General features: G+C 47.3%; 1 protein-coding gene across 1 annotated transcript in view; it reads left to right on the top strand.

Annotated features, from left to right (window-relative positions):
- PDCD4 (programmed cell death 4) overlaps positions 1–13,005 on the top strand; it is a 241,564-nt gene that overhangs the window by 11,697 nt on the left and 216,862 nt on the right. The window contains exon 2 of the mRNA XM_069239401.1: positions 8,763–8,848. Coding sequence (XP_069095502.1) covers positions 8,812–8,848 — 37 coding nt within the window. The 5' untranslated portion in view covers positions 8,763–8,811. The remainder of the gene's footprint in view (positions 1–8,762; positions 8,849–13,005) is intronic.

The raw sequence follows: 13,005 nt of genomic DNA, 5'->3' as shown, positions 1-13,005 counted from the left end.
TGTGGGATACCCTGAAGGCAGTGATAAGGATCAGTTTATTGCTGTCGCAGCGCACCTTTATGCAGACAGTGTTAACAAATGTGCACAGCTAGAGACCACGGTCAGGGAGTTTATGTATAATAACACTGGCTCACTGGCAATTCAGCGGCAACTCAACATGGCGTGTAAGCAATTGAGTGCCATAGATGTGGACAGGGCAGAGTATGTCCTGTTGCCGGTAAAGCAAAAATATTACATGGAATGGAACAGAGTGGGATGCCTTTTGGCTCACTGCCTTAGCTTACAAGCAAAGGGTTGAGGATGGTCAACAGTTCACTGACCCACCAAAAGGAACAGATCACTAAAGAGTTCGAATCCTTTTATGCTAGCTTATATTCCACGGAAAAAACTCTGTGCTAACAGTATTGAGGCAATTTTGGACTTGGTCTCCCTCCTTTGTGTCCCACTTTCAAATGTTGCCAGTTTAGATAACAATATAACCCCCATGGCCTTGCTGGGACAGTGTAGAGTTTTATGAAGATTTTGGGGCACTCCTAGCCCCCATATTGACAATGTTGTACATTGATTTTAGTGCAAACTGCTCCCTTCCACGATGCAACTTTCAATGATCGCAGTTATTCCCAAACTGGGGAAGGGCACCAAGTATTGCTCCTCATACCACCCCACATCACTATTAAATATGGACGCAAAGATATTTACGGGTATACTGGCCACCAGGCTAGCTCCCTACCTGCTAGGGGCTAGTCGATCCATGACCAGACTGGGTTTATCCCTGAAAGGAATAGTAGCGGCAACATCAAGCGCCTCTGACACCTTCTGAACAAAACGCAACACTCCCGCGTACCTACCCTCCTTCTGTCCATTGACGCGGAGAAGGCATTTGACAGAGTCCACTGGCCATACCTTTGTGCAGTGTTGGCCTGTTATGGTTTGGGCCAGTGGTTTTGCAGGTGCTTCAAAGCGGCTACGCATCACCAAAGGAGATGGTACTAGTTAACAGACTCCTGCTATAGCCATTTTCTATTGCTAGGGGCACACAACAGGACTGCCCCAGCACCCTTGTTGTTTGCCTTGCACCTGGAGCCTTTAGCTGAATAGATATATAGTCATCTGCAAATTTCTGGCATTACCATGGGGGGCAGGCCACATAAACTTGCACTTTACACGGCTGATGTCCTGCTTCCTTTATCGGCATCGCAGGCGTCTCTGCCGGCGTTATTAGGGAATTTGTAACCTTTGGGGAAGTCTCATGCTTTAACCCCTTCTCTGCCAGGCCTTTTCCCCCTCCTGTGCCAGGCCTTTTTTTGGCTATTTGGGGCAGTTCGCACTTAGGCCCTCATAACATTTTTTCCACATAAGCTAGCCAAGCCAAATTTGCGTCCTTTTTTTCCAACATCCTAGGGATTCTAGAGGTACCCATACTTCGTGGGTTCCCCTGAAGGAGGCCAAGAAATTAGCCAAAATACAGTGAAAATTCGTTTTTTTTCAAGTAAATGGAAAAAGGGGCTGCAGAAGAAGGCTTGTGGTTTTTTCCCCTGAAAATGGCATGCCTACGGGGTCGCCCCCCCCTGCGTGACATTTGAGGGGAAAAAAAAAATCCCCAGTGCCTAGTGGTTTCTGCCCCCTTGGGGGCAGATTGACCTAAAATCAGCCGATCTGCCCCCAAGGGGGGGCAGAAATGGTCTAAATAAAATTTGCCTCCCAGGGGAGCGACCCTTGCCTAATGGGTCGCTCGCCATCGCTAAAAAAACTGGGCTGATCAGCGCTACGAGGCCTCCGGGTAGCTGGCGCTATAGAAGTCTCAATAACATAACACATAACAAGGGGTTGCTCCCCATCTGTTTAAAAAAAAAAAAAAAAAAACCCTGTTCCTAGTGGTTTCTGCCCTCCTTGGGGGCAGATCGGCCTAATTAAAATAGGCTGATCTGCCCCCCAGGGGAGCGACCCTTGCCTAAGGGGTCGCTCACCTTGGGTGAAATCCCTGTTAAAAAAAAAAAAAAAAAAAAGTCCCTGGTGTCTAGTGGTTTCTGTCCCCCTTGGGGGCAGATTGGCCTCATAAAAATAGGCCAATCTGCTCCCAAGGGGGGGGCAGAAATGGCCTAAATAGAATTTGCTCCTTAGGGGAGCGGCCTTTGCCTAAGGGGTCGCTCCCCACCTCCAAAAAAAAAAAAAAAGATCCCTGGTGCCTAGAGGTTTGGCCTTCCAAAAAATGCCCTCTCCCCCGGGAGCGACCCTTGCCCAAGGGGTCGCTCCCTTATGCCAATTTCTAAAAACAAACAAAATCCCTGGTGTCTAGTGGGGGTTTCAAAAGCCGGATTGCTTTGTAATCCAGCTTTTGAAATACTCAGAGAGACTTCAAAGGGAAGGAAATTCCTTTCCTTCCCTTTGAAGCCTCTCTGGTCCTCCCCCACGTGATCGAAAGAGAAATGCTTTGCATTTTGGGAGGAGGCACTCTGTGATTGTCAACGCGCGATGATGTCACGGGGGGTTGGGGGTGGAAGGGGAAGGGCCTCCCCTTCCATCCACAACCGTGGGTGTTGAGCCCATGGTCCCGGGTGCAGGACGAGGTGATCTCGTCCAACGCACCTAGGAACCGGTGCCTTGGACGAGATCACCTCGTCCAACGCACCGTAGCAGTTAAAACTAATCTTTAAAAGTCATCCATCTTGGACCTGAGCTAACAGAACCTCACTGGATGATGTTTTCCCATTCATCCGACTCAAGCAGGGGGTGAGACTCTTGGGCTGCAGATATACTCCACCCCTGCATCTGTGGCAGCACTCAATTATGCTGCGCTCATGTCAATTGCAGGTTCAGACCTGTCTAAGCAGAAGGGATATGGCCTCTCTTGGCTGGGCCATCTGGCAGCAGTCAATGTGACGATTTTACCAAAAGTATTATATGTCATGCAGACATTGCTGCTCCAACCTGCCCCACAGATGCTAGATAAGTTACAGGGTCTTCTATGGTAGTTCCTTCGGGACGGAAATAAAGCAAGGATGCCAAATGTACAGGCTTATACACCTCAGGCGGATGGAGAGCTGGGGAAGTGGGGGGACACCTATTTAGCTATTCTGCCGTACTATGGCGCTACATTGTGGAATGGTCCTGCCCAAGCACTGAAACATTGGTGCTCTATTGACCAAGCAGTGTCAGGCGTGCACATTTGGAAGGTGCAGTGGTTACCAAAAGCACATCGACCATCTGGAGTATACTGCTGATGGATACAACTACCTGTGGATTCCTCACTCATTGAATATTCCCCCGTGCTCCTAGCTTCTGCACGTCGACGAGGACGTCATAATTGCCTGGCTCCCACGCGACGCCGTCTGACGTCATACGGGCAATAAGAGGTCCTCGCCGGCGTGCTGACGTCAGTTCCCTTTTTTCCGTGCCTTCAAGCGACGGTTATTCTTCGAGAGAGCAACTGTTTCTGCACTGCGTAGTTACAGTTACTATTTCTTTCAAGATGTCACAGCGAAAGTTGGGCTTTAAGCCTTGTAAAGAGTGCAGAGGCAAGATGTCGGTGACAGACCCACATGTGGATTGCGTGTGGTGTCTGAGCTCCGACCATGAAGTGGAGAAATGTGAGTCCTGTCAACACATGAATCCTAAGGCGTTGAAGGAACGGGAGGCTAAGCTGTTTTTGGCGAAGTCCAAAAAGAAAGAGAAGTGGCATTGGCGCTGATTGTCCTTGCCCAAATCTCATCGGCGCCACCGTGACTCCCGGTGCCGTCCTGATTCTCGATGCCGTTTGAGTAGAGAGCGTTCACGCTCGAGGTCGCCTTCGGTTCGGCGCCCTAAGACATGGGAGGTTAGTCCCACCATCACTCCTCAGCCGCAGTCGCCTCCCGCTTCCCCGACGACTCCTCCATCTGTCTTCGAGGTCGTACCTCAACAGAAACCAGAGTTTTCACCTGCTTCAGAGATGCCGGGGCTGGCGCCGTTATCACCTCAAGCACAGGCTCCGCAGTATCCATCATTCCCAGCGCCAGGTGCTGATAGTTCTGCATTTCTAAATGCAATGTTTGCCATTTTTCAACAGATGGCTCCAGGTGGTGGTCCGGCTAGTCCTTCGGAGCCATTGGCCTTTAATATTGGTGCTCCGGCTCCTTTACGACCGTCACCTTTCATGCCCTTCCTTCCAATGGGAGGTGCTGGCTCGGCGCTGGTTCTTTTGGCGTCGCCTACGTGACCTGCGACTCCGATGAGGACTGCTGTCCCGGCGCCGGAGAGCTCTTCGCCATCTCATCCTCTGCCTCGGTCGGCGCTGAAAAAGCCCACGGCGCCGATGGATCCGGCGTCGGATGGATCAGAGGATCAGCGTCAGGCGAGGTCACAGACGTCGGCAGACGCCTTGTCGACGCCAAGAATCGAGGCCAGGCTTCATTCTAGGAGGCTAGCTCTTCGCCTCCTTGAGGAACAGGAATATAACAAGCAGGCCTTGGAGGAGGGTGAGATTGAGGAGCCTCTTGTAGATCTTCACGGTTTGGACACTGCAAGTGGCTTGGACACTTCCCCAGAGTGGGATTTGACATCTCCTGGGGAATATACAGAGGAAGCTGCTTCTTTCCACTCTGTTTTAAGGAAAGCAGCTGACTTTTTGGACCTTCCCCTCCCAGTGGCTGAGGCAAAACCCAACATACTGACGGAAGTACTACATCCGGCTTCGGCAGTTGCAGAGCCACTTTTGCCTTTTAATGAGGTTCTTCTTGATCCAATTATGGAGATTTGGAAAAAGCCAGTTACATCTACGGCTGTTAACAGGACAGTGGCGCGCAGATACCGTGTGGCTCCTGCGGATCCAAGCTTTTTGTTGAGGCACCCGACTCCAGAAAGCTTGGTTGTGCATTCTTCGTGTTCATCACGTACTGCTCCATGTTCTTTTCCGGGTGTGCCTTCGGACAGAGACTCTAAAAAGATAGACTAGTCTTCAAAAATACATTTTCTTCTTGTAGTATGGCCCTTAACTCCACGAATTCCACATGTATCTTGGCCAGATACATCTACGCCCTTATGGAGGAGATCAAGTAATCTCATTCTGAATTGCCTCAGGAGGTGTTGGGCCTTGTGTCCGATGCTCAGGCTGCGACGACCCAAGTAATACAGTCAGGGCTGGACACAACTGATTCTGTGGCCAGGGCTATGGGCACCACTGTCGCTACGAGGAGACAGGCCTGGCTTTGTTCTTCAGGGTTTTCATCAGATGTTCAATCAGCCCTGCTGAATCTACTCTTTGATGGGGATAAACTTTTTGGGTCCAAGGCGGACTCTGCCCTTGAAAGATTTAAAGAAAGTAGAGCCACAGCAAAATCTTTAGGCTGCAGGCCTCCTCTTCTGTTTCTTCACGATTGTTCAGAAGATTTAGGGGGTTTGGTCGTGGCTCCTCCTTTCGGGGCAGGTTTCAACAACAAGCCACCACTGCCCTCCCCTATAGATCTTACAGGGGGAGGGGTGGGGTTCGAACCAGAGGGGCCACCCAGCAGCACTCTGCCTCTTCCTTTTCCTCTGGAGGGGTGTAGAATGGGAAGCAGCCTTAGTCATCCACCAATTCCTTTGCATACCACTCCTGTAGGGGGAAGGTTAATGAACTTTCTCCACATGTGGGAGGCAATAACATTGGACTCCTGGGTCACCAGTATTGTGGGGAAAGGCTTTGCCCTTCCCTTTCGGGAGTTCTCCCCCCCCCCCCCCCCCCCCATCCCGCCCCGTCCATCCTTCTGTTAGGAAGAATATCTCCTGTTACTAGAACAGGAGGTTCTGGTCCTCCTTTCAAAGGTTGCAGTGGAGTTGGTTCCAGAGCAGGAGAGGGGTCAGGGTTGTTATTCAAGATATTTCCTGATCCCCAAAAAGGATGGTCGGTTGAGACCAATCCTGGACCTGAGGATTTTGAATTGGTTCCTCAAACAGGAAAAGTTCAAGATGCTGACCCTAGCTCAGGTGCTTTTGGCGTTGAACGAAGGAGATTGGATGGTGTCTGTCGACTTGCAGGATGCTTACTTTCATATCCCGATAGTCAAGTCGCACAGGAAGTATCTCCGGTTTGTGGTGGGATCTCAACACTATCAGTTTGCGGTCCTTCCGTTTGGTCTTACTTCAGCACCTCGAGTCTTCACGAAGGTGATGGCGGTGGTTGCAGCAGAGCTCAGAAGGAAGGGGATAGCGGTATTTCCTTACCTAGACGATTGGTTGATCAAAGCCAAGTCTCCGGAGCTCGTGCTGCGTCACCTGCAGTCGACAACCCAGTTGTTGTTCGATCTGGGCTTCTCGGTGAACGTGCTATTCTATATTCTATATATGTATATATTTTTGTTATGGTATATTTGTATATAATTTATATGTATATATTTTTGCATATTTATACAAATGTTTTTTCTATTTGATTTCATTAAATGTTATGGTATAAGATTTTATTTGATGTGTTCGTTTCAAATGTATATATTTTGTTAGTATTTGCCTGTGCGCCTCAAAGGCACGTAAAAAAATGTTGGTACTGACGTCAGCACCCCGGCGAGGACCTCTTATTGCCCGTATGATGTAAGACGGCACTGTGTGGGAGCCGGGCAATTATGACCTCCTCGTCGACGTGCAGAAGCTGGGAGAAAATTTCCGTTGGATGCTGGCGCATGGGGGAATATTCAATGAGTGAGGAATCCACAGGTAGCTAGTGTATCCACCAGAAAAGGCGTTACCGAAGGTAAGTAACCCGTTCATCTCCCCCATACTGTGAGCCACTGTGGGGGTGTGGGACAGGGTACAAACACAGAAAGGTCTGTCCACTCCTATCCCTTCCCAGACCCCAATAATAGGGAACCCAGACTTTCTGCCTGCACTGACTTGCCCCTCCTATAGTACATGGCAAGAGGCTAATTGTAAGAGAGTAGGCAACCTTTTTTGACGCTGATGGCCTTATGGAATTCTCCCAACTTCAGTCAGACTATGGCCTAACACTAACGGCCCTCTGGCAATGCATATCTGTCCAACACCTGGTGTCCCTGCCCTCAATTAGTCCCCACACCAGTAGACCCCTTTATCAGTTTCAGAAGTGGCTTCTCAATCGCACCTCCAATAAACGTCTCCTTTCTGACATATATGCCTTCTTTGTCACTCCACCAAAGCTGCCCAAAACACCTGCATGATATAGGTGGGAGACGGAACGCAAACACACTTTTACGGATAGAGAATGGCGTGACATACTCCATTGTGCCCACCTTAGTGCATAGCACGTCTTGTAAGGAAATGTTCCTCAGGATAGCCCACTACTGGTACTGCACTCCAGCAAGGATTGCACGCTGGAAACTGGGTGGAGTCCGCGCATATTGACGGCGGACAGACCAGTATTCTTACCCCTATTGTGTGGCAGTGTCCTAAAATAGGTGTGTGCGTGTTTTTTTTTTTTTTGTTTTTTTTTTCTTTTTCTTTTTAAGGGGGTTGGTCAGACAGTACTAGCCTGGATAGATGGCATATCATACATTCCCAGATTCCCAAGTTACGTTTTCCTGAGAATCCCGAACGCAGTACCATTTCCTTTTAAAGGCTGCACCATCATGCTGATGCTGGTGGCTGCTCGGAATCTATCCCAACCTTTACAGACTGGCTCCAAAAACTGTGGGACCTATTGGGGTTCGAGAAGCTGATGGTGGTGGCGACGCACTCACTGCCACTATTTGACAAGACATGGGGGCTTTGTATTCGTTATCTCTCTGATGAATTCTGAGAATTGACATACCCATCATACTTCACTTAACACACAATGACAGGGATCAGGCCTACTCGGATGGAAGTCGATTATATATGGCCTGACTACTGTCCCCCCCCCCCCCCACCCCTCCCCCCCCCACCCCCAAAATTCCAGTCATCTCCCTCCCTCTTAGAATATTTTTGATGTCTTCTTCTCTTCACTAGTGGTCATTGGGTATTCAATCCTGACCTACCCCATCCCTCGTTTTTTTCTCTTCACCCGAATCAAACTTGTGCCTTCAAAACGTAGCTATTGTGGCCTCTAGGGGAATAGAGATTGAAGAACATTCATCATTTTCACGTTGTGTGTGTTTGGGATCACCCCCTCCTCCCCCCTCCGCCATTATGTGGCAATAAAGTGGTACAACAAATTCGATTGAGACTATCAAGAGTTTTAATGTTAAATACTGATGTTGTTAAGTACTGTGGGGCTGCTAACTGGACAATGGGGAATGATTGCAGTGTTTGCTTCTATAGAAGATGACAAATGTTTCAGAACTGTAGCTACAGGTAAGTATTTTATTATATGTTTGGGGGCCTACTATTTGTGTTGGACACCCTGTAATTTATTGAGGGATATAGTGCAACCTCCTGTCAAGAGCAAATGACTAGCTCTGCTTTGATTGCCTTCACAAGAAAGTTAACACATAAGAAGATTGAATGTGTCCTAAAGTGAGGCTACAAATGAATGAAGGTCCATCCATCGGTAGGAACCGGAGTTTCACCTTGTAGGCATTTGGCAAAGTGAAGCAAAGACCTCCTACCACAGAGCAGATTATACAGGTTCAGGCATTCCATGTGTAAGGCCAGTTTTTTTTTTTTTTTTGTGTGTACCATTTTAGGGTCCCACTTTGCCATTAAATCCCTGAAAATGCTTAGGTAGTAAGTTGAATGGTGAACTTTTTAGTAATAGTGCATATATACTATTGCTTAAGGCCCCCACTCCGATGATACATTTGTAGTATATAATTGTGCTGCCTTTGTGAATTGTAGATTTAATTTGAATTCTATCTTTTTTGCAGACTTCAAAGGCGTGGACCAAATCCTGAGCATACTTCTATTTCTCTAACAATGGAAATAGAAAATCAGATTACAAATAATTCCATAGGTATGTATACTTTTAGCTCTTTTTAAATTACCTTTATTGATCTTCCTCAAGGTTGTACCAATGCTTTGTAAATCGCTGCAAGGGAGGTGGTGGACTGGGTCAACCTCTAGTTGGTTGTCCTATGTGCTTTGTGGGAACAGGGCCCTCTGGCAGAAAAAGGCTAGGAAGCTGGGTGGCTGTGGGGTAAAGGATACAGAAGGTATCCCCTACAGTAGCCACAGAAGGGGAGAAAGGCAGACGTGGTTGCCTGGGAGCCATGGATAGGCCCAAAGATCTGCCCATATCCCTGATGTATTTAAAGCGCTACAGCGCCGAGCCTGCCTTTCAATAAAAAGGCAAGAACCATAAAAGGACATGTCCTTGAGGGCAGATTGGATATTTCCTAAAACGCCAATGGTTCTCAACCAGATGTGGCATCTGAGTGCTACTGATGATGCAATCACTTTGAGTAGCAAGTCCGTTGTTTTCGCCCTCGTGTAATGGTGAACTTTGCTGCATCTCTCCCAATAGCTTTGGAGATTGTGGCTCAAGTCTCCTCCAAGACCATGAGCAGCACCTGCTCAAAATAGTCCCACACAGTGTAGCTGTATCAGCCCCAAAAGGCACGCAGTGTACACCGACTGCAGTCCTAGGGTGGCAGAAGAGAACATCGTATTGCCAAAGGTCTCCAGCCTTTTGGATTTCCTATCTGGTGGAGTGAAAGGGGGGGGGGAAACGTGCCCGGGTTTATTTGGGAGTGGGAGGCTTGGACCACCAAGCTCTCTGGGGTGGAGTGCTCTGTTACGAAACTGGGGACCTTGGAGCATATTTTCTATATTTAATTTGGAAAGAGTTAAATTCTATAATAGGCTTAAGGAAGTTGATGTCATCTAGTGCCACCAACGAAATTGACTCTTAAAATTCCACTGCAATGCATTCTCAAACCTAGCTAATCCAGCCTTGAGAAGGAAATAGTATTGCACAAATTACTTTCAATTCATTCACTTATTCCAGAAACAAAATTACACATTAATCTTAAAGTCTAATCATCAGCATACCTTGATATTCAGTATTTGGGGGGTCAACTCTCTGCTTTGCCAGTGCACCTCAGCCTTGACCTTGCAAGTGCTTGACAGTTAAGATTAAAATTGTGAAAGAAACATTACAAACTGCAATGCTAAAATCAGGAATTTATGTACTCATCAAGCAGAAACAGGCACCTTCATGAGTTCCATTCAATACTTGGAATTCCAGCTTAATTATCACATTAACTCAGGTCAATGACCCCTCTTTACGGGTTCCTGTTACATTTTGTAATGGTACCCCTGTCTCTGTCCTAGAAAGGCTGCACACTGTGATGCACTAATGAGCAATTTAATAGCAATTCTCTCTTGTAATGCTTCAAGAAGGCCGCCAAGTAGGGATTTTTTCACACTTTGTGTGAAGCATGGGAGGCGGCTAAGAGCTGGCAGGTGGATGGCATGAAACATCATAAGAAACAACTACCCAAGGTATCCAAAAGAAGAGGGGCCAAGTGTTGGTTGTGGTTATCTGGAGGAGAGGAGAGAAACTTCTGTTCAGGAGGTAATATGGGCTAGTTAGTGAGACCAGCATAAAAAGGGAGGATGAGGAATTCAGAGGCAGCCTGTGAAGATAAGATGGGGTTCGAGAATAGGAAATGTGTAGTGACGGGTAGTCAGGAGATAGCCAGATAAAGAGCGGAAGTTGGTATGTAGTGAGCAGAGATGTTAAAATAAGTGGAAGGAAAAGTAGGCAGCTAATATAAATGTTAAGGAGAAGAGAGAGAATGCGTTGATACACAGTGCGGTCTGTAGAGATGTTAAAATTGGGGTAACAGAGCAAGAAAGGCAGTGTGAGTTGGGTGAGAGACTGCATAGATACTGAAATTGGTTTTCTAGAAGAATAAAGAGTAGTGTGTAGATATGTGCAGATGGGATGCAATGTTGTAGAGATAGCAAGAAAGTTGTAGATTGGAGGGGAAGGGAGGAATGGGATGATGGTAAGACCGAGGGCAGAGAGGAGTGAACAGAATGTGCAGATGGGATGCATTCTAGGAAAACTGTAAGAATGAGACATAGAGGATGAGAAGAGTGACCTGAGAGGCATATCTAGGGAGATGGGAAGGTTAGGAGAAGAGGGCAAGCATGAGAAGCAGCTGTGTTGAGACTTGTTTAGATTGGGGGTAGAGAGGAGAGAGTGTGGCAAGAAGCCTCATCTAGAATATTCTGTCTATTTTCAGAGTAACTGGCAAGTGATCTCCGCTGTTGTGCTGAGAATGCCCCCCCCCCAAGAGGGCCGGCTCCTGCTGTCTCCTCAGGTACCCACCCTCGGGAAATATTTGTTTGCTTTTGCTTGGCAGGAGCTGTAACATGTTCTGCCAAGAAGAAGCAAACACTCCACTTCCAGCAAGCGGGAGCTGTCAAAATGCTCTTGCCTGCTGGAAGCAGAGTTTTATCGCTTTCCCTGCCATAGAGATTAAAGTATTGCTCCCGCACGCAGGGAGCTGCATTGCCAGCACTGCTCCTGCATGCAGGGAGAAGCTTCTCCCTGCATGCGGGAGCAGTGTTGGCTCCTGCAGGAGCAGTGCTGGCTACTGCAGTGGGGAGGGGGGGGAGCCGGCTGGGTCCGCGGGGGGGCTTGAGGCTCCCCTCTCTGCCCCCCGGGTCCCTGACATTTAGTTGAAAAAGATTCCCACCCTGCGTATTTATGTTACTTAAATACACAGGGCATGATTAATTCTGGTACAATTCTCACTTTGCAGAAATGAAACCTCAACGGGAAGCACCTACTGATATTAACTAAGTATGTGCATGGCTTGGGTTGGGTGGTTATAGGGGGTTTGCCGCAGGGCCTGGCTGTAATAGAGTTATTTCAAGTAACTATAACTTGTACTCTAAGGTAATTATAACTCCCACCCTTGCCATGCACTGCAAATTACCCCAGATATTTCAGCACTCAGGATATCTTTTAAAACATCTTTGATACTATCACTGTAACATTGACCATAACAGTATTGATGAGAAAACTGTGCAGGGGCACAAGTTATAGTTACTTTAGGGCTCAAGTTATAGTTACTTGAAATAACTCTAACAACTGAATTTGTGTGGTTTTGTACATTTGAAATTTAAGCCTGACTATAACATCCCTGTAACCTTCTTTTTTTCTTTTTTCTTTTTTTTAACCTAGTGGTGGTTGCCACTAGGCAGTTATAGTTAGAACCATGTTTCCATAGAAAAACAGTTTTTTGACTTGCCTATATCTTTGTCACAGTTTGATGAAGCTTCACAATTTTATTATTTTTTTTTTTAATGTGCCCCGGTGACCCTTGTTACGCATGGAAAGGTTAAGGGTGATCCGTCAAGTGGGGCAGAGAAAGAAGGAAGGGGGGTATGGGGCTAAAAAGGTGTGTTGTTTCCTGTGTTAATTCCCATAGGATCTTTGATCTAGGCTACAGCCTGAACCACTGGACGGAATTGCACCAAATTTGGCAGAAAGCTAAGGTTTCAGTACGCAGATTGTGCTTTTGGTTATTTGGTGCTAATCCGTATAGTAGTTTACAAAAATTAAGGAAAATCTAAATATTTATATCTGGGGTCCCAAATAATTGGCAAAAATGCGCATGAATAGAAGCTCTGTAATTGGCCACAACCTGTACAGAAATTTGTGTCCACCGTTTTATGTGAGGGTCCCTGGGGCTGAAAAACAAAAGGCAAAGTAGCAAAAGGGGGCAGAGTGGGGGGCACACAGGAGTGTGTTTATAGAGGTGTTTAAAGGTCAAATTATAGGTTTAAAATGATTTTTCTTCACCATGTGCAATTAATCAAGATTAATCAGGAATAAGCAAAACAAAAAGTAAAACAAAAATTCATCCTCATTCATACACTACTTTATTCACTCATACATGCACTCAAGAGACTCATGCATCCACTCTCATACCCACTCGCAATCCCCACTCGGACGCTCATGCACCCACTCGCAGACCCACTCAGACCCTCCCGCAACCACTTTCACACTAAGACAGACATTCTCACACCCAGAGACACCCTCTCACACCTGTTCTCATACGAAGAGAGACCGACTGTTCTGCCATGTCCGGCGCTGGTTTGGGTGGTTATCGGGAGTTGGCCGCGGGGCCTAGCCATGGGATTGGGTTGTTG

Source organism: Pleurodeles waltl, chromosome 6, assembly GCF_031143425.1.
Source record: "Pleurodeles waltl isolate 20211129_DDA chromosome 6, aPleWal1.hap1.20221129, whole genome shotgun sequence".
Classification (NCBI taxonomy): Eukaryota; Metazoa; Chordata; class Amphibia; order Caudata; family Salamandridae; genus Pleurodeles; species Pleurodeles waltl.
The sequence above is the reverse complement of the archived record's forward strand: the minus strand, read 5'-3'. Positions and strand labels throughout refer to the sequence as shown.